At 27.4% G+C, this 23,645-nt stretch overlaps 2 protein-coding genes across 2 annotated transcripts; both read left to right on the top strand.

The window, feature by feature from the left end:
- The first annotated feature begins 560 nt into the window (after positions 1–560).
- On the top strand, positions 561–9,510 carry LOC145190327 (transmembrane protein 106B-like). Its single transcript, XM_090091154.1, has 7 exons — positions 561–819; positions 2,034–2,097; positions 2,205–2,367; positions 6,187–6,327; positions 6,632–6,687; positions 6,763–6,810; positions 9,092–9,510. The coding sequence occupies exons 1-7, from the start codon at positions 675–677 to the stop codon at positions 9,204–9,206; spliced, it is 732 nt and encodes a 243-aa protein (XP_089947280.1). The 5' UTR covers positions 561–674; the 3' UTR covers positions 9,207–9,510.
- A 2,573-nt stretch (positions 9,511–12,083) lies between these two features.
- LOC145190773 (26S proteasome regulatory subunit 8) lies at positions 12,084–20,915 on the top strand. The gene is made up of 14 exons (XM_090090015.1): positions 12,084–12,261; positions 12,399–12,470; positions 12,669–12,738; positions 15,636–15,733; positions 15,914–15,970; positions 16,049–16,117; positions 16,817–16,915; positions 17,313–17,375; positions 18,884–19,047; positions 19,204–19,286; positions 20,084–20,259; positions 20,378–20,488; positions 20,594–20,680; positions 20,764–20,915. The coding sequence occupies exons 1-14, from the start codon at positions 12,178–12,180 to the stop codon at positions 20,815–20,817; spliced, it is 1,287 nt and encodes a 428-aa protein (XP_089946141.1). The 5' UTR covers positions 12,084–12,177; the 3' UTR covers positions 20,818–20,915.
- The last annotated feature ends 2,730 nt before the right edge of the window (positions 20,916–23,645 follow it).

The following is a 23,645-nucleotide window of genomic DNA, read 5'->3' as shown; positions in this document are numbered from 1 at the left end:
TGTTACTTGAGAGGTACAAAACAAGTAATTTAATGCTCAAACAGTGTAGAAGAAATATATTATTGAGGTTAATTATTTTTTTAATATAAATATGTGTATATGTTGTAAAATATATACACATGTATATATTTATTTATATAATGATAAAAAGTCATGTGTGACATGAAATTATTTTTCGAATAACATTTTTGTACACAGTTTAATGCATAACAATCTATAACATACAAATAATACATTTTTTATTAGTATATTGTATTGTTTAAAAAAGTGCTTAAAGCATGTACATGTACAGTCTTGTAGTTAGTTCTCTAAGTTCATTATTAGAATTGTTTCTTTGGCACTTATTCAATTCTTTAATATTAAGAAATAATAGTTTGTCAAAATCGTTATATACTTTTGTGGAATTTTCTATTGATAATAGTTTAGAATGATTGAAAAAAATGTTGAACATTACATTAGCAATTAATTGTTTTTTGGTTATGTTTATAATTTTTCCAAGAAGTAATTTATATTTTTCTTTTTTAATAATAATTTAGCATTTATTTTTTAAAGTTATTCTCAAGTTACTATTTAATTTGTTTTTTCTAGTAGTTCTGCAATTGAATTTAATAACTTTCTTTTCTCTGTCACTGGTTCCTCTGCAATTAAAGTGTTGTTAATGTCACCTAAGTGAAATGTCATGCATATCTACTTGTAAGCAGCCTCTTTTAAACAACCAGGAAAGCTTAGAGGAAGAAAATCAATTTGATAGTAGTAGCTTTATAAATGTAAATTCTCAGCAGTGTCCAACATGTTTAGGCAAAGGAAAACTGTCTCAGGGTAAAAATGTTTTTTAATTTTGTCTCAATTGTTTAATTTTTATGATAGTATTTTTTCTTATGCTACAAAATTTTTTTGTTGTTCTTTGTTTGTTTTTATGTGTTTACTATTTTTATGTGTTGTTTATTATCTTTAAAGTGTTTAATATGCTCATTCACTAAGGAATAGAGTGGTTATTTTTTTATCTAATTTAAAAACACTTTTTTTTAAAAAAAAAAAAAAATCTCTATCTAGTTTTGCTTCTTTTGAGACCCAGTTTGATATACTTTTGGAAATTTTTTTTTTTTCTTATATAGGAACCTGCCAAAGAATCAAGGGTCCTGAGGGACCTCAAATTTTTTTAAACCCAGTGTTATTTTATCAAATGAAACATGTTTAAAGGGTGTACTAAAAGTAAATTTTTTTCGAGATTAAAAATTAACCACCCTAGTGAGGAAATAAGTCTTAATGCTTGTGTTTTACCCAAAATTAACCACCCTAGTGAGGAAATAAGTCTTAATGCTTGTGTTTTACCCAAAATTAACCACCCTAGTGAGGAAATAAGTCTTAATGCTTGTGTTTTACCCAAAATTAACCACCCTAGTGAGGAAATAAGTCTTAATGCTTGTGTTTTACCCAAAATTAACCACCCTAGTGAGGAAATAAGTCTTAATGCTTGTGTTTTACCCAAAATTAACCACCCTAGTGAGGAAATAAGTCTTAATGCTTGTGTTTTACCCAAAAAGATGATAACTTTCAAGTGAATGTTCTACCAAGTGGTTTATTGCTCTTGTAAAATTATATTTGCCAAAATGTTTTTCATGACCTTTACAAAAAATTCCTTTTGTAAGATTTAAACAGTCATTGTCATCCTCTTAATTAAGTGCTTTGCCAAATTGCTGCATGAAACCAAGTTCTGACTAGTCAAATTTTTCAATCCCATTACTTTTATTTAGCTTGGCTATCCTATAAACACAGTAAGCATTGATATTTTGTATATGCCCTTATTACCTATCACACCAATTTATGATTTTTCAAAATTATAAATTGGTGTGATAGGTAATAAGGGAATTTATTATATTCTAGACTTAAGTTAGCAGAAAAAAAGTCAATTTTAATTATGTCCTATTACATTAATCTGATTTTGAAATATTCCTATAAATAATTTTTTAGTTTGTTTAATGTTTTTTTTCATTGTTTGTTCTTGTATGTCATGTTTTTTATTTCATTTTTAGATCAGGCAGATACTGTTTTGGCATTAATATCTGTTACTGATAAACGTTTACGTCCAAAAAGAACGTAAGCATTATCAAAGTTTGTTAAGTGTAATTAACATTCATTAATATTATGTAGTTTTGTAGGCTGTTTTACTTTTTTCTTTGAACAATTACTTGCTTTCAATTTAGAAAACTCTATCTGGGTATTACATTATTGCTTTGTATGGTGTGTTTTTTCCTGATAGCTTTCTTTTTTCTTCCACGATCTGTCACTATATCGGTTGTTGCTACAAAATCTGTGAACATTTATATGCCCGATAATAAAGATGAAATATCTTTTATTTTTGTAGAAGTAAGTTTTTAATTACATTTAAGTGTTGTAATAAAATTTTAAAGATAATTTTCATTTTTAAAAGGTTTAATATAATAATGAAGAAAAAAAAATTCTTAGCTTTTTAAAGCTGTTTTTAAAGTTTTAAGTAGAAGTAAGAATCTTCTATCATTAAGCATGGTATATAATTTGATAAATAATAAATTTTGAATAAGTGTATAGCAAAATCTTCTAATATCTCTTTCAATTTACTTTTTTGTTGCTTCACAGAGAAGAAAATTAAATTGGGAGACACAGGGAGGTGTGTTTTTTCAGGCTTTTCACTTTTTAATAACACTAATTGATTAAAAAAGTTCAAGAATAAAATTTTTAAAAGATGATAAAATCTTTTAAAAAACTTTTTTATAAAATTGTAATATAATTATGGTATGTACAAAGTTATATGGGTGATATATGATATATTATTTCAGCAAATTTTAAATTAAGATCAAAGGAATGGTTTCAGATTGCGACTAGGTACAGCTACAATTTTTTAAGCTTTTAAAATAAGTTGACTAAGTAATTTTGTGTTTTTGCTAAATAATCAGCTGTCACTGTAAATTACTACATAAAAAGTTTTGGGTTTTATTGTTGCAGTGAACAAAATCAAAAGATGTCACCAATACAGTCACTAATAGGTCAGGTTGCCACAATTTTAACCTTTTCTGCAGTTCTTAAGAGTTTCAGATATCTAGATCATTTTAAACTAAGAATTTTACAAGAAGAAAGTGATAAATTATCTACAAAAAGTTCTGTTTTACGAGATAATTTTTAAGTTTTTGGATGAAAGTTACAATCAGTTTGCAGTAACATCCTTTTGCAATAGCAACCTGCTAGATATTCAGATCAAGAAGTTTTTTTCATTGATGATGGTCTTCATTACTATATGCAAGTTAATGCATTTCTTCAAATGATATCTTTAGGTTAAGAGAAAATACTGGTCTTACAATTAGATACTATAAATACTGGTCTTAAAATTAGATACTATAAAATTTCATGTTATCACTTAAAATGTGATTATGTATTTTTTCAACTTAATTAAAATTTACTAAAAGGCAGCGCTCCTACCAACTTCCACCTCTCAAAATTTATTCTAAATTTCAAGTTAAATAATATAGACATTTTAAAGTCTTTGTGTTAGTAACATGCCAAGATCCCACATATGGTAATGGTCTGGTAAGATCAAAAGGGGTGTCAGGTCAAGGCCAATTGCAAGGTATGTGAGTCTGGGGGTAAGCAAATCACCTTTAGAATGGCAAAGAGTACAACTTTAAACGTCATATACCATTTTCAGCCCAAATAATTAGAGAAATAGAAGCAGTTCTATTCCAATTGATGATTTGGAAGATAAAGAAAACATGGATTTAAAGGAAGAGACAGATGATGAAGGCTCCAGCAGAGGAGCAGTTGCTACTTAAAGCACCTCTCAGTCTCAGTTCTTACCAACAGAGGAGCGTGTTTGGATCCCAGCTAGGAAAAAAATGAGATGATAGGTAGTTATTTAGCAAGTTGTGATTGTTGTTAGAAGAATCATATACACTATAGCTAGTTAAGGATTTTTTACATAGTTTAAAATTCTTGGACATTTTTATGACAACCTTAATAAAAACCAAACTATTCTAATGTGTTTTTATAATACTCTTTAAAAGTATATTATTAACAAATGAGTTAGTAGACAAATTCTTTATAGTAGTTATAAGAATTTTCAGTTATAAAATTTTTATGTCAGATTAATTGGAAACGATTATAATAAATTAATTGATGGTTCTCATAAATTTTAATGAGTATTTTAGCAAATTAATTGATTTGCATTAGTTTTAAGAAACCTTTCAAGTAAATTACTTGCAGAATTTTAATTGAATCAACTACTTGTCAGAATATTGTTTTCATAATTTAATCCGATACTGCATGTTGTATATTTAAAGAAACAAACAGGATTTGACTTATTTTTATAGTATAAATTTAAATTAGTACGCATATATTTAGTTATTCCGTCAAAAATACTAATAAACCCGCAGTTTAAAACACATTAATTGTTTTTTTGTTCCTAATAACTCTCGTTATTATCAATTTCAAACAATCAGAAATCTGCATTTAGCTACTGTTGAAAGAGGTATTTTTTGAACTAGATATCTAAACATACATAAAGGGTTAGAATATATATAAAATCATTTTATATATTTTTAATCTTTAGTGAGTGTAAAAAAAAAAGAAATAAAACCATTTTCTCCATATATGGGTTCTGCTAGCTTTATTTTACTGTGTGTTGCTTTAAAGCAACATTATGCATTTTAGGATATTTTTTAACATAAAGTAATTTTCTAAACACTTTCTGTGTAAACATATAACATGTTTAGGTGGAGTAGACCTATTAGATGGATTTCTTAGTCTTCACAGAATTAGTATACGGTTTAAAAAAATGGTACCACAAATTGCTTTTCCACTTTTTTGACATGGTTGTGGTTCAATCATGGATCTTATATTGTCGTCAAAATGAAGGCAACACTTTATTGAAACTCAGAGGGTTCAAAATGAATATTGCTGATTGTTTAATTAGAAAAGAAAAGATTTCACTGCAAAATCAAACTGCTTCAAATGTTTTCACAATGATTGAAACTGGTGAATTTTATTTTTAAAAAATGTTTAGAATGTTTATTAAACTTTATTAATAAAGAAAATAATGAATTTGTTTGTTTTGTAATTGTTTTTTTATGGAAATCTGTACCAAATCCCTTTTTTCAAAAATTTTTTTAAAATATTTTGAAAAATAGGCCAAGTGTAGGCCTTTTTTATGTCATAGAAAATCAGTGACTGAATGTCACTATTTTATTAAAAAAGAAACAGAAGTTAGAAGCTACTAAGTTTGACTTTGTTGTGGAGTATTTGATGGGTTTCTAGGCATAATTATAACCTTAAATCTCGTCTTTTTTAAAACTCGATTGCATATTGTTGCTTTAAAGAAACAAAGCCTAAAAGACCCCCGATAAAAAAAAAATTCATGAATATTCTAATTTTTTCGAATTATCAACTTTATTTTTGATAATATTTTATAAAATTTTTTTTTTTTTAAATCATTAAGAAAAAAATGCATGTTGTGTTGGGTTAATGGATAATATAAATTGGTGCATTCAATTTTACAAATGCAAACAATTTTAATCTTTAATTGTTATGTTTGCAAAGGCTTTGTACATCTTTACTCTACTCCTTAAAATCTTCTGCTTAACAGCTTGTATAGTCTACTACCCCAGAATAATGAATGGTGAATTAAATATTTCCATATAAAAGCGTGTGTTGATATGATAATAAGATAAATCTTGTTAATTTCTCTAAAACATTTTCACTCTAAGTAGAAAAATAGATTATTAGCCATAAGTAATAAAGCAAAGATGTCACCCAGCTTGTACTACACATTTTCATAAGAATATATTATGCTATGTTTTATTAAGACAGTTTAAAATGATGAGTGTATAAAAATGTTTAAATTTTGTATGGGAATGTTAAGGACCATTTTACAACAAATCAAATGCTCTAAATTCTATGGTATGTTCAATTAGAAAATAAGCTCAGACTGGCTGATTCTTTTTTTGGCTTCACCTAATTCTAGTCATATTTTTCTGTCTTGTTTATGCAGACTTCTTGTTTATATCATGTCATTTAACACTTTTTAACTATACAAATACTTTGTTTAATAAATTTGAGCAACAGACACTAAAAGATTAGCCAATACTTTTTACTTTAAATTCTTTCTCTTTTTTTTTTAAACGTAATTCCTATATATTACTCTATATGTTTACTTTAAAGGTAACTTACCAGGTGAAAAACCATAACTATTTTGAAGTTCAAGTTAAAAACTTCAATCTTGATATCTATTGGAACAAGTATATTCTAAATACATCCTACGATATTATTGACATAGCCGTTCCTAGCAGATCAACTAGCAAGGTGAGACAAGAAAATAAGTTTATTATAGGTATCTACTAAATTATTTTAAATTATCTATTAGAATTTTAGAAGTCAAAAAAAAGAATTATTTTACTATTACATTAGTTGTTTTTTAAAGAAAATAGTTTATTTAAGCAAATAAAATAAACTCTGAATTATAACTTCAAAAACCTCCATGAAATTATCAGTGTGAAGTAGTTTTTTCATTTTTTAAATTATTTTTACATTTAGACTATTCAAAAGTTTTAAAATATGTAAGTTTTTATCATTCTATATTAATTTTTTTAATGTATGTTTTCTTTAGAATGTGTTCATTTCTCAACAAATGTTTACAGATTCAGGCCTAAATCTTAAAATTCAGTAAGTTGATTTTAATAAGTACATTTGTTGTTTAGTTTAAAATGCTGAAATATTACTGCTCAAAATATCTTTTAGGTCAATATGTGCATCAGGTTGGAAATGGTCATTGTTGGAAAAGTTTGTGTAAGTTAATGGAGATAATTTACATTTGTATATAATGTAAATTTTTTTTTTTTTTTTCAGATAATGTACATTTATTTTTTATGCATTCAAAAGTTTTAAAGATATCTATCACAGCTGATGTTACTAAAATATTATATTAGGATATCTTTGCATCAACTCCCTTGTTATCCTATTTGCTTTTGTTTTATGACAAATATAATTATTTTGGGAATGTAATAAAAGAAAAATAAAGATAAATAGGGATTAGGTTATTAAATTATTTGTACATTACAAAGTGTCTAGTAAATATAATCTTTGGTAAAATATTTATTTCATAGCTGTATTCTCTTTGCAATGATTTAATTTAATTTTGAATTTTCGGCTTCATCGTCGATGAATTAAAGAGCTCGATCTGCTTTTTTCATACTATAAGTTTTAATTAACAATTTATAATAATAAAAAACACAAAATTGAAAATATTTATAAATAATATTATCAGTTTAATTATGAAGCATAAATTAAAAAAGAGTTATAGTTGAAGTTATAAAAAATGACAGGAATAAAAACATTAACTAAGAAAAGTTGAAAGTTAAATTCTCACAACAGCAAAAATTAGATAGAACCCTACAGTTCTTATGCGATGAAATCTATGCGTGATTCTCAAAAATTTTTCAACAACGGTTTAAATTAATGAAGTTTTCAAAATACAGAAGGTTTTTTAAGTAAATAAGCTTTTTTTGCAGTTATTCAAAGTGGTAATCATTTTCACAGTAACAAATTCAGTTAGAATTACAGATTTGATAAAGAAACGTAAGTTGAAATAATTTAAGAACTTTAGAACTTTAAAAAAAAATTGAACTTAAGTAAATATCATGACGAACTACGCTGAATTCAATAGCACAAATCTGTTATGGAGACATTTCTTAAGAGGAACAGATGAAACAGCCATGTGCAAAGTTAGTACATGAAAATTTTACTATGTTAAATATAAAAATAAAAGCATTTTAATAAATTTTATTTAACTGACCTCCCTTTACAATTATTTTTATATTTGTGTCAAATTTTTGAATATCCACAAAAAAACCTTTAGGAGTTAAATAATATATTCAACTTTTTGTTAGGATTTTCGATAGTAAAAAAATCAAACAGATCATATGAACTTTGTTAGATTCACAAGGTCTTTTACACTCAACTCGTATCATATATCAATTCATAGCACATTGCTAATGGGTTGAGTGTAATGGGGCCATACAGCTATGCATAAAAGTCTAATCAAGGTGTTAATTTCTAACGTTTCTGTTTTTTTCTTTTAACTAAAAAAAAAAAAAAAAACCTGGAAAATGAATTTAATTTTCTTTTTAAAAAGAAATGTGAATTCGCTATACAATTAGTATTAGTAAGATAAATTGTTTAAAAAAAAGTCTTTACAAAAATTTAACTATATAGTGAAAAAATGAGTTGCATAACACTTTAATCAAGTTAAGGTTTATATCAGAAAAAGTGAAGAAGAAAAAATTTTGTAAATTGAAATTTGAAATATTGCAAGTTAATATTTGACGATTTTTAGCAATTAAAATACTGTTTTTTAATGTTAAGATGAATTTTTTTTAGTCAAGCTAGCGATTTTATCAGTTAAAGCGTTAATTAAGTAAAATAGTTGGTTATCAAGTGTCAAAAAATGCATAATCTCAATTAAACTTTTGTGTATAGTTGTAGACTTGGTTTAGAAAGTGTTTCACTTTACACATAGTGAGTGAAGTCTTGAGGAGTGGTTTACTATAAGCACAATCTTCCCAACCAATGAGATCAATTTAGTAGCTTTTTGAAGTAGTTCTTTAAGATTAAATATCTCCAATCTGGGTGCTCTCCTAATCTTCAAATCCTTCAAAAAATTATTTTTAAATACTTATAATTACTTTTAATTTTTACCAACACCATGACTGTTGCAACTACCCTACTATGACTTATATAAGTAAAAAAGTTGTTCTTTAAAACATCTTTGTCTGATATTGCTCTATGAATTGTTAACATTTTTAAATGTAAAAAAGACATTTCATTTCATTGATCGGAACATCAATTCATTATTCTACGACTTTGTTAAAACTATTACAAATAAATATTTTAATTTAATTTTCTAAAGCTGCATCAGAATCTTGTTTATATTCTTGATATATATATATATATATATATATATATATATATATATATATATATATATATATATATATATATATATATATATATATATATATATCATTTTTATATTTTTAATTTTGGTATTTATTTTGGAACTTTTTTTTAGTGCTACTGCGGACGTTAATTACTTATCTCGAACGGAGCAACTAAGTTCTACTTATTACGGATACGTGAATTGCCATAATAGTTCATCGTCGTTAAGCAACGTAAGATGGCTTTGATTCTTTTATTGCTGGCAATTCTTCATAAATTATAAATTGTAAATTATTTTTAAAACTTTTTTTTTGTTTTTTTAAAATTTATATTTAAAATTGTAAATTTTAACATAAAATTTGTAAAACAAATTAATTCTGAAATGAAAATTATATTTTCAGATGTTTGCGAAAGCCCTTTATAATATATTTACGATTAAGACAATAGGCGTGTATTAATAAGACAACTATGAAGTATCTCTTATGGATTATTATGGAGTATTATTCTGTTTCTGAAAAAAATTACAGTTTTTTAACATATTGAGTACTTAAAGGTTTCCGTGTCTTTTTTTTGCTTGTTTTTTTGTTTGGGGGGGGGGGGGGATAAAAGATCTTGTAAATTTTAACATAAAGGAAGAAAAAAGATATTATTAATTATTTTTTTTTTGTATTGAAAGTTTTTGCAACAGTTAAAACTTTGAAATGAGGTATGTTATTCATAAAGAGCATGCTGCATTAATCGATATTAGTTGTCTGTGACTTTCCATTCAAGTACTTTTAGCATTTCCTAGACCGATTTGGCAATCGCATTGTAGAATTGTCATCTTAAAAAGTTAAGTTGTATACTAGTCCCATTATTAATCATAATTTATACGCAGCATAAGTTATATTTGTCTAAGGAAAAAAATATGAATTTCAAGTTAGCAACTACAATAAATATTTTAAAAGTGTATTAGTTATTGCCCAGGATCACCGAATATAAGCCAACAAAGCATCCCATTAAGAGTTAGTACCCAATTGTAGCCACCGTGTTACAGTAAGGTACCTACTATACATGAGATGTTGCAAAGTAAGTGCTAAAATATTGGTATTTTATTTGTCATTATAGCAGATAAAAGGTCTTAAAATGAAGTTATACACAAGAGAAAAACTTTTTTTCCTAAATGCAGTCATGAAAGTGAAACTATGCTGTATACTAAAATCCAATTAAAACAGAGGTTTGTTTAAAATGGGAATTATAATTACATTAACGCCCAAATAGCAACTATAGATTTTAATCAGGTTTCTTTGGTTACTTCTTTATCTCCTCTTAAACTTCTCTTTGTTCAAGTTTTTTCATCTCAGTAATTTTATTTTTTCTCGCTTTTTAATCAAACCTAGCTTTTAAAGTCATCACGGAAGATACATTTTTTGCGTTGATTTTAAAAGAATTTTTGTTCATACCATGAATGTTTGGGCAAAATATCGCTATCATCTTTAATAACCCAGAGTCAATCCAGTTAATAATTTTTGCATTCCTTGTATCAATCAGTCAGTTCATTCAATTTAGAATTGATTCATTCAATGACGGATTCTTAACAGTTTCATTCGTATATTGGTCAACAACTAATTTATTTAACAATAGATTCACAGCATAATTAACTTTAGCTTTATTGTGTACTGTGGATCAGGGATGTCATAAATATTTTTTAGAAACAGAAGTTAGCTATAACCAGTTGCTTTTGAGTTAAACTTATAAGAATTTAAATAATTATCCAGATCTTCCACATTGCAATTCAAACAGGTGTCAAAAATTGAGTTTGCGTTTGCAGAATTTTCTGTAAAGACAACACTTGTATTCAGTTCTACAATCTTTTCACCTTGGTCTTGTTCAGTGTTATTCACTGTACAACGTCATCTGTATATTCATTTTCTGGAAATCGAGAAGAGTGATGTTTTTGGCTGTAAATGCTTCATCCTCTGATTTTTTGAAAAGGCTACTGAAATTAAATTTGTCTAATGTGACTCCTAGATTTGTACCCATTAGCTCCTGACTGGTGTATTATTTTTTAAGTGGACTAAAAAAATGTCCAATTGCTGAAGTCAATCTGAACAATGCGCTTACATCTCTACAATCTCAATCTAATTTTCTTGTGGTCTATCGTTATCAAAGTGTGTTAATAAAAGTGAGCCAAAAAAATCCAATTCCTTATTTGATTCATTCAGTCTCGCTGGCGTTGCAGTTGGGCCCAAAAAACTGGGATGTATTCCAATTTATCTAAAGCATTTAATATCTTTTTTAATTATATCAGTGCTCATGTTTCCAACATAACTTCGAACCTGACTAGCAGGTTCGAAATCATGTTAGAAATATGAGCACTAAACAGGTTTTAAAATTGGTTTGGAACTTGAGCTTTTTATAAATAATTTTAAAGTGAAAGAAAAGTTTGTGTTGAAAGTTTTGTTTTTTAAAGTAAAGGTTCTTTATAAGAACATATAGGAATGAGAAGCACTGATATGGTTAAAAAATAATTACATGCTTTAGAGAACTGGTCGATAAACGTAAAACATTTGATTGTGTATGCTTAAATTCATGTAAAAAAAGTATGAAGCAATAGTTAAGTTTTTAGACTTAGGCGCAAACGTCATATTGTTAAAGCAATATTGAGATCATTAAACGGTCAGTAAAATGAAGTTATGTTCCAAAAGGGTGTCTTTGACAAAAAAAAAAATACAGTTAATCAAGAAGTTTTCCGAAAAATAATAGTCTATTGATAGACCATATTATATTTATACATGTTACTTTCGTGATCGATACACTTATTTAGACATTTTATATTTGTGATCTATATACAATATAATATAATTTTTTATGCAATCCGTCTTCAAAAATTTATCATGTTTATACAATCGATGCTACTCATAATTGAGCTTCTTTAAGTTGCTCAAGTGTAGCTATAATTATAATTATTACCTGCATATTGGAGGTAATAATAATGACGTTTTTTTTTTAACTCAATAAGTTCAATAAGTAAAAAAAATTTCTTTACCTATTGTATATTTATTATTTGTGCTGATCCCATTCTTTTACATAAATATTGGTAATGATAAAATAGGCAAAGCTAGAAATCTTATGCTAGACATACATATTTTTTAAAATATTTTGCTTTAGTATAGATAAAGATAACGACTCTACTATTTGTATACCTACTAGTAGAGATATTTATATAGCTTATTAAAAATGGCTGCAGTAGAAGTAATCACAAGTTATCCAAGAGCACCAATTGTAAAGAAACCAATGAAAGTCATGGCTCAACCTGTGGAGGTAAAAAAAACTCATTGTAATATGTATGCATATGTACATATACAAATTTTAAGAACTTTAATAGAAAATTTAAATGTGTGATTGTTTTAATTTATGAAAGAAGAAAGATTTATTCAAAGTTGAAGCTTTAAGTTTAGATGGAAGTAGAAAATGAAAAAACTCATGAGGGTCTCCAGCAATATTATGTGACAAAGATAGAAGAGTCGCAAGTATGTTGTACATATAATTTTACTGGCTTCAATGTATAAAAGTCATCAATATTTATCTAATGATAACTTCTATACATTGAAAACTATTTTCCTAAATATTTCTGTAAATCTTAGGTGAAAACTTTTTTTGTTGTTGTTTTGTTTAAATGGCATTTAAGTTAATTAAGTTTACATCACTATTTGCATGTAAAAATTTAGATGGAAGTTGCTGAGAAAGTAAAAAATTTAAGGCGGTTAGAAGCACAAAGGAATGAACTAAACGCTAAAGGTTAAGTTTAAATGTATTTTATGTAAGATTTTTTGTGTAAATGAATTTTAGCTTTGAATAATGTTCTAAATAGTCAAAACAAATAGTCAAATGTTTACACATGTTTATATGTGTGTGTGTATATATATATATATATATATATATATATATATATATATATATATATATATATATATATATATATATATATATATATATATATATATATATATATATATATAAATCAACAACTAAGCAAACTCCTATATTTTGTGATTAGAAAAGAAATATAATAGGGATATAACAGGTTTTGAAAATTGGGGCAGTACTTTAACACTAGGATAAAACTCTTAATACTAGAAGAACATGTAAGCATAACCTAAGATCAGTCACTTATAACAATTTAACTATTACACTAAAACAGACAACTAAAGATGGAATAAGTTCCATTACATACCAATGTGTCCTTTCTTGCAACACCCTTCCAAACACCCTAAAAACAGATTTTATCCTTATCTACAAGAATCTGTTTTTAAAGTCACCCTATCATTTCTACCTAAAATGTTATGCTTAACTTCATTCTTTACCTCTCTAACTTTTTTATTTGTGTATATATACATCTAATAATTTTTTATTTGTGTGTAAATGTATCCTGCATATATATCTGAATACATTGTGTTAATGATTTGACCTATACTTTATCTCAATTAAAAGTCTTTTTTATGGGTGTATCTTATAAATTTTTGTAAAGTTCTACTGTTATTATGTGATTAATTTATAATGTTTTTCTTTTGTATTTTGTATCTTATTTAGGTCATTGTGTTTCATTAGTGAATTACTATTTGCAATAACCTGTATTTTTTTGATAATGTTAATAACTGTAATAATGTTAATCTTCAAATGATTGCATTAGCTTAAAAATTGAGTCATTTCTCTCAGTTTTCTTATGTTTGCTGCGCAAATTTGGCTTAAACAATGTTCAGTGCACAAAAATTCAGCAGTGATCATTGATATGAAGGACAGTTTGATCAGTCTTCAAGAGCTTCAGTTAAAAGTTGAAGATCCAAGTTTAGGAGCTAGAATATTAAGGAGTCTATTCCAGTTAGGTTAGCAAAAGTTGTTAAAAGTGTAATGCTTTCTGATATTTTGGCTTTCCTAAGTAATTTCTACATCTTGTCATCAGTTGATGCAAGTCTTTGCTTGGCTTCAATTCTAGTAACAGATCAGCAAAATGTTGATTTTTATTTGTTACCATATCACTAGACACTGCAAATTTTTGTTGATTTGTATTTGTTACCATTTGTATTTGTTATCACTAAACAGTGACGATTTTTAAATGCACATGTTGCACTAGCAGAAACTAGAGTGTGAACAGCTTTTTTCACAATCTGCTCATACTTAACCTGATTGTGAAAAAACTTTAAATCATTCCATAATGTATCCATGCCACAATTGCATATCATCCACCATGAGCTATAGACAAGTGTTGAGGTATTTGTGAAGCCTCTGACTTTTGTAACATACTGCTGCATATTTGTAGTATCACATGGTAGCTCTTGAATTTGCTGCTCAAATAGTCGATTTTTGAAATATGTAACCTTGTGAAGTGCTTCTGGTTGTATGAAAGGGATCTCTAATATGGAAAACTGTACACAATCTAATGAAATCTAAATATTCATACATAAAGAACACTATGAGCAAGGAAATTCCATTACACTGTGTTGAAATTCAGTGGCAAATGTCTTAGCTGTATTTCCAAATTGACTTCAGTCAAACTGTGACAATTTCTTTTTTTATGCCTCTGACTATGTCCTTCTGACTGCTGACTGGTCTGTTTGCTATCTGCAGTAAATCAAACTGACTCAAATTCAGTTCTGACTCCTAAACAAACCCATATCATTTCTTATGAAAATGCCACCTGAGATCAGAGACTTTTTGGAGCCTCCCATTTTGTGCAATTTTGCATGCACTCTGTTTTGAAGATAATGTAACTGCAGTGTAATTCTTGTGAAGATGTTGGAAGATTTGAACTGATAATATTTGAATCAGCTTCAATTATCTTGTCATCTAAACCAAATACTTTTGCTGACTTGTGTGTCACTGCCTCTCCTTTGCTAGATATATGAGCTGTGGCTAACCCAACAATTGGTGTATCGTTGAGATGAGTTAGAGTGCAAGCATCAGTACTAATAACATAGATTGTATAGCATCAGATTTGCTTTCAAACATTATGCTCTGAAAACAATAAAAAGAAGTATTATAAATAAATGAAATATGGATTATATAAATGCTTTATGACCATCTGCATAATATGCCATGTATCTTGTGCTTAAGGCTAGCAAACACTAATGGGCACTTGCCAGAGAAACTATGTTCAATATGAGCTAATATCAAATACAGTGAAATATTATAATTATTGTTAGAGATTTTAAAAATAATATTGAACACTAAACAGTTTAAATTTTTTATGCATTTAAAACACGTTTTATTGAAATATTTATATTGTAAAAGACAATATTAACAAAGAATAGTTAACACCATCATACAGATATATATATAAATATATATATATATATATATATATATATATATATATATATATATATATATATATATATATATATATATATATATATATATATATATATATATATATATATATATATATATATATATATATATATATATTCATCAGCTTTTGTTTTCACCAGTTGGATTTTATAATAAATGGTTATAAAATTCATTATTAAAACTGGTGAATAACACTTCATTTAAACCAACTTTTCCATAATAAGAAAACTAGTGAAAATCAAATGTTTAAAATCAATAAGTAAATGTACAATTAACAAGTAAAAATATTTCAACAAAAGAATGTCTGTTCAGACAGTCAGATTGACACTTAGCTTTCTTCGTTAAAGTGCGTCTGCTAAGAGAAGAGTTGCAGCTACTTCAAGAGCAAGGTTCCTATGTTGGAGAAGTTATTAAACCAATGGACAAAAAGAAAGTTTTAGTCAAGGTAATTTTTTTTTTATCTTTTTGATTTCTTTATTAATTACACTGCTAATATAAATAAACAATTTAAAGTTGATAACAAATGTTTTGGAAATGTTTTTTGTCATCAGCTTTACAATGTTTTATCTTAACTTTACATTATTTTGTTAATGAACTTTAGTGCTAAAGCTGATTTTTTTTATAGGTTCACCCTGAAGGAAAATATGTTGTTGATTTGGATAAAGGAATTGAAATGTCACAAGTTTGTCTTTTATCTCATAATGAAAGCTGTATTTTTTTATTTTAGGAAAAGTATTTTTTTGTATTTTTAATCATTTAGATAACTCCAAATTTAAGAGTTGCATTAAGAAATGACAGTTACACTCTTCATAAAATACTTCCGAACAAGGTATATTTATCCTGTAAATTAATATTGAACTCTGAGTGATTCAATATTATTTTTCAGTTCATTTTGATTTCAGTTTAAGTATTAACTTTTTGCTTAGTTGTTCATAAAAGTTTACTCAAGATGTTATTTTTTAAAAAAAGGCATAATGAGGTTGAACTTAACAACACAATTGAAATTTAAGTTAATAAAGTTAAAATAATTAAGGTGGTTTTCATTAAGACTCACTTATTTGGAAAAAACCCTCCAAAAATAATCTATTTTGCAAATGTACTATTTTGTAAACCATATTTTTCTTACACTTTTTATTATATATATATATTTTGTCAAATATTGTCACTTGGATTAAGATCTGTTGATCTAGGACACCATAGAGCATGCTATTTGTCAAAATTGGTATTGTTTATTTTGGCTGTAAAACCTCTTCGGGAATGGGTTAAGCTGAAATTTTCTACTTAAAATTACTTTTATTGGATTAATTTTTTTTTGCTTAATTAACAAAAATTTGAGCATAATTTTGTGTATAAATTAACAATACTGGAAAAATGACCATAAGTTAGATACATTCATTTTATGGTTTCAGGTTGGCTATGTTTACAATGTCTAACATTTTAAAATGTATAAACTTTGCAAACTCTATTTTTTCAAAATCTTGATGATACATAAACACTAAATTATTTCACTAAAGTTGCTTTGTTCTAGGTTGATCCTTTAGTCAGCTTGATGATGGTTGAAAAAGTTCCAGATTCTACTTATGAAATGATTGGTGGCTTAGATAAACAAATCAAAGAAATAAAAGAGGTTTAATAAATAGTTGTTAAATTTATAAGATAAATGTTTGTGGGTATATATAAAATTATAAGATAGACATGTGTGTATGTAAATTTATACAAACAGATTGTCACAGTTAAGTCAAGAGACAGTATAAAAAGTAATAAAACAACAGAAGATTGAGTGAAACTGTGTTTCACCAGAACACAAGCGTGAACATTTAACTTGATTGATACAAACTGCATTCATTTCTGAATATTCTAACAAATAAATAGTTAATACATAATTAACAAGTAATTGCTGATCAACAATATTATAACCATTTATTATGTGTATTTGCTAGAATATTTGGAAACAATGGTGTCCATTTTATCATTCTTTTTTAGTTCATTCTTGTATTTAAGTTACCTTTTTTTTTTTTATTCAGGTCATTGAACTTCCTGTTAAACACCCTGAATTATTTGAAGCACTTGGCATTGCTCAACCTAAGGTTGGTGTTAGAGTTTTATATATTCTCAACCTGTCTTGACCATTGTAAAATATCTTCGCAGAGTTTGAATGGATTGAAGTTCTGTCAAATAAGAGAGAATTCTCTATTTGTTATTTTTTAATAATTTTTTGTCTAAATTCTATTAGTTAAATTAGAACATTTATATTGTTAATTCCATTTGGGAAGCTTTAACATTTTTATTTATTTTTTGTTTTCCATTTTTTGTAATAAAATAATAGTAGTTAATAGAATTGAACTTATTGATCTTGATGTTTATTGTAGTGTTCCAAAAAAATCAATTTCAACAGATCAGGTCTCTAAAAGCTCTAATTTTGATCTTTGTGAGCCCACAACTGTTTCTACAAAGTTTAATGCCATTTTATTAAAGTTTTGGGGTCACTCAAGCTCAAACTATTTACATAACATTATCTTTGTTGATGTTATTCAAATCAGCTTCAGAACATTAATTCAGATAGGGTACATTCACATTCCCTTATCCATATCCAATTTAAATTTTTTTAGAATATATATTTAAAGATGCACACTGCACAAATAATACACATCGTAGAAAACTAGATCACAGAATTTGTTCAAGGTGTTCTGGAGCCCTGGCAGATTGTTGGCCCTGAAGGTTTTTTCACTGTCTGTCTCTTCACATCCAAATCAACTCTGCCATCAAATAAAGATAAGCTTACTAAAGTTTAAAAATACCAAAGGTATTGTGATGGAGTTCTCAAAGTACCATTGGTTGAGTTGAGTCCACCAGATTGGTAGATACTTCAGAATCTAGGAAGCCTAAAGTATTGCATGAGTGCTTGGTAGTGGAAAGGAAATCACATTCAAAGATGGAATGTATGAAATAATTGCAAATATTTTGTGCAAATGTAATAGTCAGCCATTACTTTTGCTGAAAACATTTGAAATTGTTTCTCTTAAGCATGGTTTCTCTCTTCCTTCTTAGCCAGGAAAACATTGACCATTGCTACCATTTTGCAAGATGAGACATTATTTTTTTGCATGATGAGTAACTATCTTCCTATGTTGTTATGGTTCTTGATTTATTACTTGTTGCAATATCAAAAGAAGAGGTGGGCTTGAAATCCTTCCTGGTTGGCCTGAGCCTTGTTATTATTTCTCTTTTGGTACTCTTCAAGCTTTTTGCAGCTATCATAATATTTTATCAGGGTTTGCATTTGGGATCAATTCTCTAGATTGGAAATTCTGCTTGCTGTCAAATTTCAATAACCTTTAATATGATAAGGGATGCTGATTCTTTTATGTTAACCTTTAGTCTTTGTGGAAGAAAGTAGATAGTCAAAGAACATCCCTATTTATTGGAAAATGTTAGTCTGGTAGTTCATCTGTACCTTTTCTGTCAACCAAATTTCAGTACTACTTCTTGTTTTTGCTGCTAAAACTTACTTGCAATTATAAGTTTCAATCATTTTAAAAACCATTAGTCAGTATACTGAGCTCTGTGTATTAATTAAATGTTTTTGTTTTTTTAGGGCGTGTTATTGTATGGACCTCCTGGTACTGGCAAAACTTTGCTAGCACGGGCTGTTGCTCACCATACTGAATGTACATTTATTCGAGTTTCTGGTTCAGAGCTAGTCCAAAAATTTATAGGTGAAGGCTCAAGAATGGTTCGAGAACTTTTTGTTCTTGCAAGGTATTTAAATATCATTTGTCTTGTTTATTAGATTCATTTCAATGCCATGTTTTTTTTTTTTTTTTTTTTTTTTTTTGTTAGTTCACAATTTTACAATAATATTTTTAAATATAGTATGCACAATAAATAGTTTTTATTTCTTTAAAATATTTATAGAGAACATGCACCATCAATTATTTTTATGGATGAAATTGACTCAATAGGATCATCTCGTATAGAATCTGGAGGATCAGGTGGAGGTAAACAGTGAAATCTAATTAATAAAATTCGCTATGGAAATTTGGTGAAGGAAAATTAATTTATGTTGCAAGATAAAAAAAAAACTTCATTATTCACTAATGTAATACCTGACTTTTTTAGGGACTGATTAGTTGTCAGTCCCCCAGATAAAAAATGAGGAAGCTAAAATTTCAGTTTTCCTTTTAAAATTTTACTTTTTATTTCATGATAATATTTTCAATGGTCTAAATTGTAGTGCGTCTTTGAAATATTGCCCAACTATTATTTAATACTACAAAAAGATAAATCTTCCAGACAAATAAGTCTTTGCAAATCATTGTTTCAATAATTTTCCATTTTATTAAGAGTTTATTTATGTGTTACTAATTTCTGCTATAACTCGTTAAATTATATTCTCTTACCAAAGAAAAAAAACTAAGTAAAACAGATTGGTTCCTCTACAGCCAACTACTTGAAACATTTTTGAGAGTACAAACATCGCTACTGAGCTAAAGAAATTAATTAAATAAAAATACGAGCAACTATTATAAACATAAAACAGAATTTTAAAATTTAAATTTACAAATATTTCTCTCTTAAAATGAGTCGCAGTTATTCTGAATTTATTTGACATTCATTTTTGTTTACTCTCAGACTGTTCCAATGTTTTAGTAAAAATTTTCAACCCAAGTGTAAGGTTTCAATTTAATTACTGCTGAATGGCCAGTCCTGCCCAGGGTTGAAAATGTATCAGTCCTATTAGTAAATAATCCAAATGTTTAATAATCGTAAAAGAATCTGGTTTTCTTTCATGTAGGCGATAGTGAAGTCCAACGTACCATGTTGGAGTTACTTAATCAGCTTGATGGTTTTGAACCAACTCAAAATATAAAAGTCATTATGGCTACAAATCGTATAGACATTTTAGACATCGCGTTACTTAGACCTGGTCGTATTGATAGAAAGATAGAATTTCCAGCACCTGGTGAAGATGTGAGTTAAACTTTTATGTTTTATCCAGTTAAATACGAACTTATAAAATTATCTTTTTTATCTTCTTAAAACAGCCTATGCTATTAAAATTTGTATAATGTTTGTGTAATACATTCAGGCACGAGCGGATATTTTACGTATTCATTCTCGAAAAATGAATTTAACTCGTGGGATTAACTTGAAAAAGATAGCTGAAACCATGCCTGGAGCATCTGGCGCCGAAATTAAGGTAAATACCGTTTGAATTAAAGCTTAATAAAGTAGAAAATTGCTTTTTGAAACGTTGCACAGTATACAGAAATTTATTGCGATTGTGACTTTTTTTTTAAAATAGGGAGTTTGCACAGAGGCTGGAATGTATGCGCTCAGAGAAAGAAGAGTACACGTTACTCAAGAAGACTTCGAGATGGCTGTAGCGAAGGTAAGGAAAAAAAACGGTCAGTTTAAATCTAATTATAAATGTGATCATAGACGCTTATAGTAATTTTCTGTTTCCTCAAATAGGTCATGCAAAAAGATTCAGAAAAGAACATGTCAGTTAAAAAGTTATGGAAATAAAAAAGGCGTTCAAGAATTCTTTTCATCGGCAACTAATTAGTCCATTAGTGTTCTTATATTCCCGTTTTCATTTATGAAAATAATAAATAGAAAATAAATATTTTATCGTTATTGTCAAAAATTGAGATATGGTTTCCTTTTTAAAATTACAGCTAATATTTTTACACTGTTAGGCGTAATTATTAGAAATAATTTATCGCATTTCTATTACACCCAATAACGAAACGCGTGAACGATGTTAGCTAGTGGCTCTTTATCTAAAAAATTATTAAAATAACATTCGTACAAACTTTGTAAATGAAAACGGTTACAAAATAATAGACATTTAATTTTAAACTTTAAGGATAATATTTCAATGCGTAAATATTAGCAATAATGTTTTTAGACTTAATCTTTCCAAGTTCTGTTGTTTAATGGACGAAAGATATCGCTAAGATAAGTTTATTCTATTTTTCTATTACGTAGCTTGGTCATTAAAAAAAAAAGATTTAATTACATTCGGAATGTGCATTGAACCGAAGCGTCATGAGAGTGAAAAATGTTTTCACCCCAATTTTCTACGGCGAAAATTAACTCTAAGAATAACCTGAAAAATAAACCGGGTTCAAAATATCTGAGGCGTAAAATTACAGGTTTTTTTTTTTTTCATAGACGTCATTCTAAGGCAACATTGGATTTGTTTATTTTTAAGTTTTTAATCTCTATTTGGTGCTACAAACTAACAGAAACTTAGAACTGTGAAAATAAAATTAACTGTTCTAAAATAGTAAGGAACATACTGTCTTATACAGCAAAAAACGAAAATAACTTAAAAAATACCACGAAGGATTTTTTGGTAACCCAATTTTCAAAAAAAAAATCGATCCCAGCTGTCCGAAAGTTTTTCTATATAAGAACGGTTTTGAAAATTGTTTTTAGTTAGATTAACAAAAATGTCGACAAGTTTTTGTAAATTTATTGCTTGATGTACTGAAAATAGAAAGCAACCAACGCACGATGTTCCTCTCATATTAGATTAGTATTAGAATAAAGAAAAATAACGAAAAGATTCTTAGAACTTTTTTTAGTTTTTTAAGCATAATTTTGTAAAAATGCTTTATGTTTTTGACGATTGCCATTGGTTTCTCGAACAGGTGGTCAAACTACTTAACAGACTACCTGTTTTCGTTTCTACCATTGAAGATGGTGAATTCTTATTTAAACTAGGGAAAACGACAGCTGATGCTGTTCTAAATAATCAAGCCAGTGTGGAATTACAAATGTTGTTATGTGCTTTGATAAAATTGCATTAAGCGTAGAAAAAATCAACAGAGCTTACAGTCTTCGACCTTTTAATAGAATAAGATTTATTTTGAATTTCTTTAATCAAATTTGTGAAGAATTAATAGCAGATGCCTACCACGTATTTTGCTGATCAACATAAGAACCTGATATTTTAATGCTTAAACAATTCAAGATAAATTTTCTGCCTTGAAAAGTCGCATCGCAACACTGAAAAGTCATTTTTACCAAATCAGTTGGCCAACAAGTATCCCCAAAATTATTCAGCATTTCAGTAACCATGGTAGTTCCGGAAACTAAAGTAAATATTTAAAAATTTGGTACACTTTATAGAGCTCGCTGGATCGCGAAAACAATATATATTCTGAAGATGGAGTGACTTTTTGATCGCAATAAACTGGTAATTCACCTGACTGCTTACGTAATGGAAGCTCTTCATCGGTTCAGCCCATTTGTAATCTTTGAGTATTTAGCTCCCCTTTCTGTTTACAAGAAAATCTGTTGTCAAATCTCTAACAAAAATTTTAAGCTTTTCAATAATTAAAGATTTTACAAAACATTTGTTTCGTATATTTATTTTACAAATAAATATACGAAACAAATGTTTTGCAATTTAAAAGTTTAACTTTACATTGCAAAAGAATTTTAATGTAATATTTAAAACTTGAATATCCTTGCGGACCTCTAAATATCATTTAATAAAGCTATAACTTTGCAGGTGTCACCATATAGCTCAAGTTTAAGAGGATGGCGATTTTTAAATTTAACGACTTTTCGGAGACGACTTCATTATATCCCAAATGGCAATTAGATTTCCGCGTGATGTAACGAAAATAAAGTAAATTAAAATTTAGGATTTTAGTGGATTTCAAGAACATAGTAACATTTGTTATAGTGAAAACTTAAAGTATTTTTAATTACTAATAATTTTCTACATTTTTCAGTTTTGATTTTGAAACAGCCATCTTTAGTTTTTAAATTTTGTTAGATTTGCTTAATATAAGGACAGCATAACACTGACGTAATATCAAACGTCGAACTATTCGACTTAGGAATTTTAAGAAATAATTGCATTACCAGGGTTTTAAAATCACTTACTTATTAAACAAAGATGTTTTTATTATAACTATTGTTCTTATTTTTTAGTTTATAAAACTTTATCTTTATGAAAGCTAAGTAATAACAACTAATAAGTAGTATAAAAACCCAGTTTCTGAAATGGTAGGTAGCAAACATTTTCTGAAACACTTTCAAATAGATTAGGTATCATCAGTAAAAGACTTTCGTTTCAAAAAGTTCTTTTAAGATAATAAACGCATGGCAAGGAGATACCTTATAATGCATAGCTAGATAGCTATGCATGCTAATGATCATGATTAACGTAACTACACAAAAAAATTTTTAACAATCATCAAGAACAAACTTATACTGTCTTTTAATTTAAAAAACCTGAATGTTTGTGAGCTGAGTGTTTTGGGGAGGTAAAATGTATCTAGCCATGTTAAAAAAGTGTTTTTTTACTTAGCTTGTGTGTATGTAATGGTACT

The sequence above is a fragment of the Hydra viridissima genome, unplaced genomic scaffold (genome assembly GCF_058129835.1).
Source record: "Hydra viridissima isolate aposymbiotic clone 2 unplaced genomic scaffold, HvirCarnegie_v1 scaffold_6, whole genome shotgun sequence".
Classification (NCBI taxonomy): Eukaryota; Metazoa; Cnidaria; class Hydrozoa; order Anthoathecata; family Hydridae; genus Hydra; species Hydra viridissima.
Note: the sequence above shows the minus strand (reverse complement) of the source record. Positions and strands in the feature narration are given on the sequence as shown.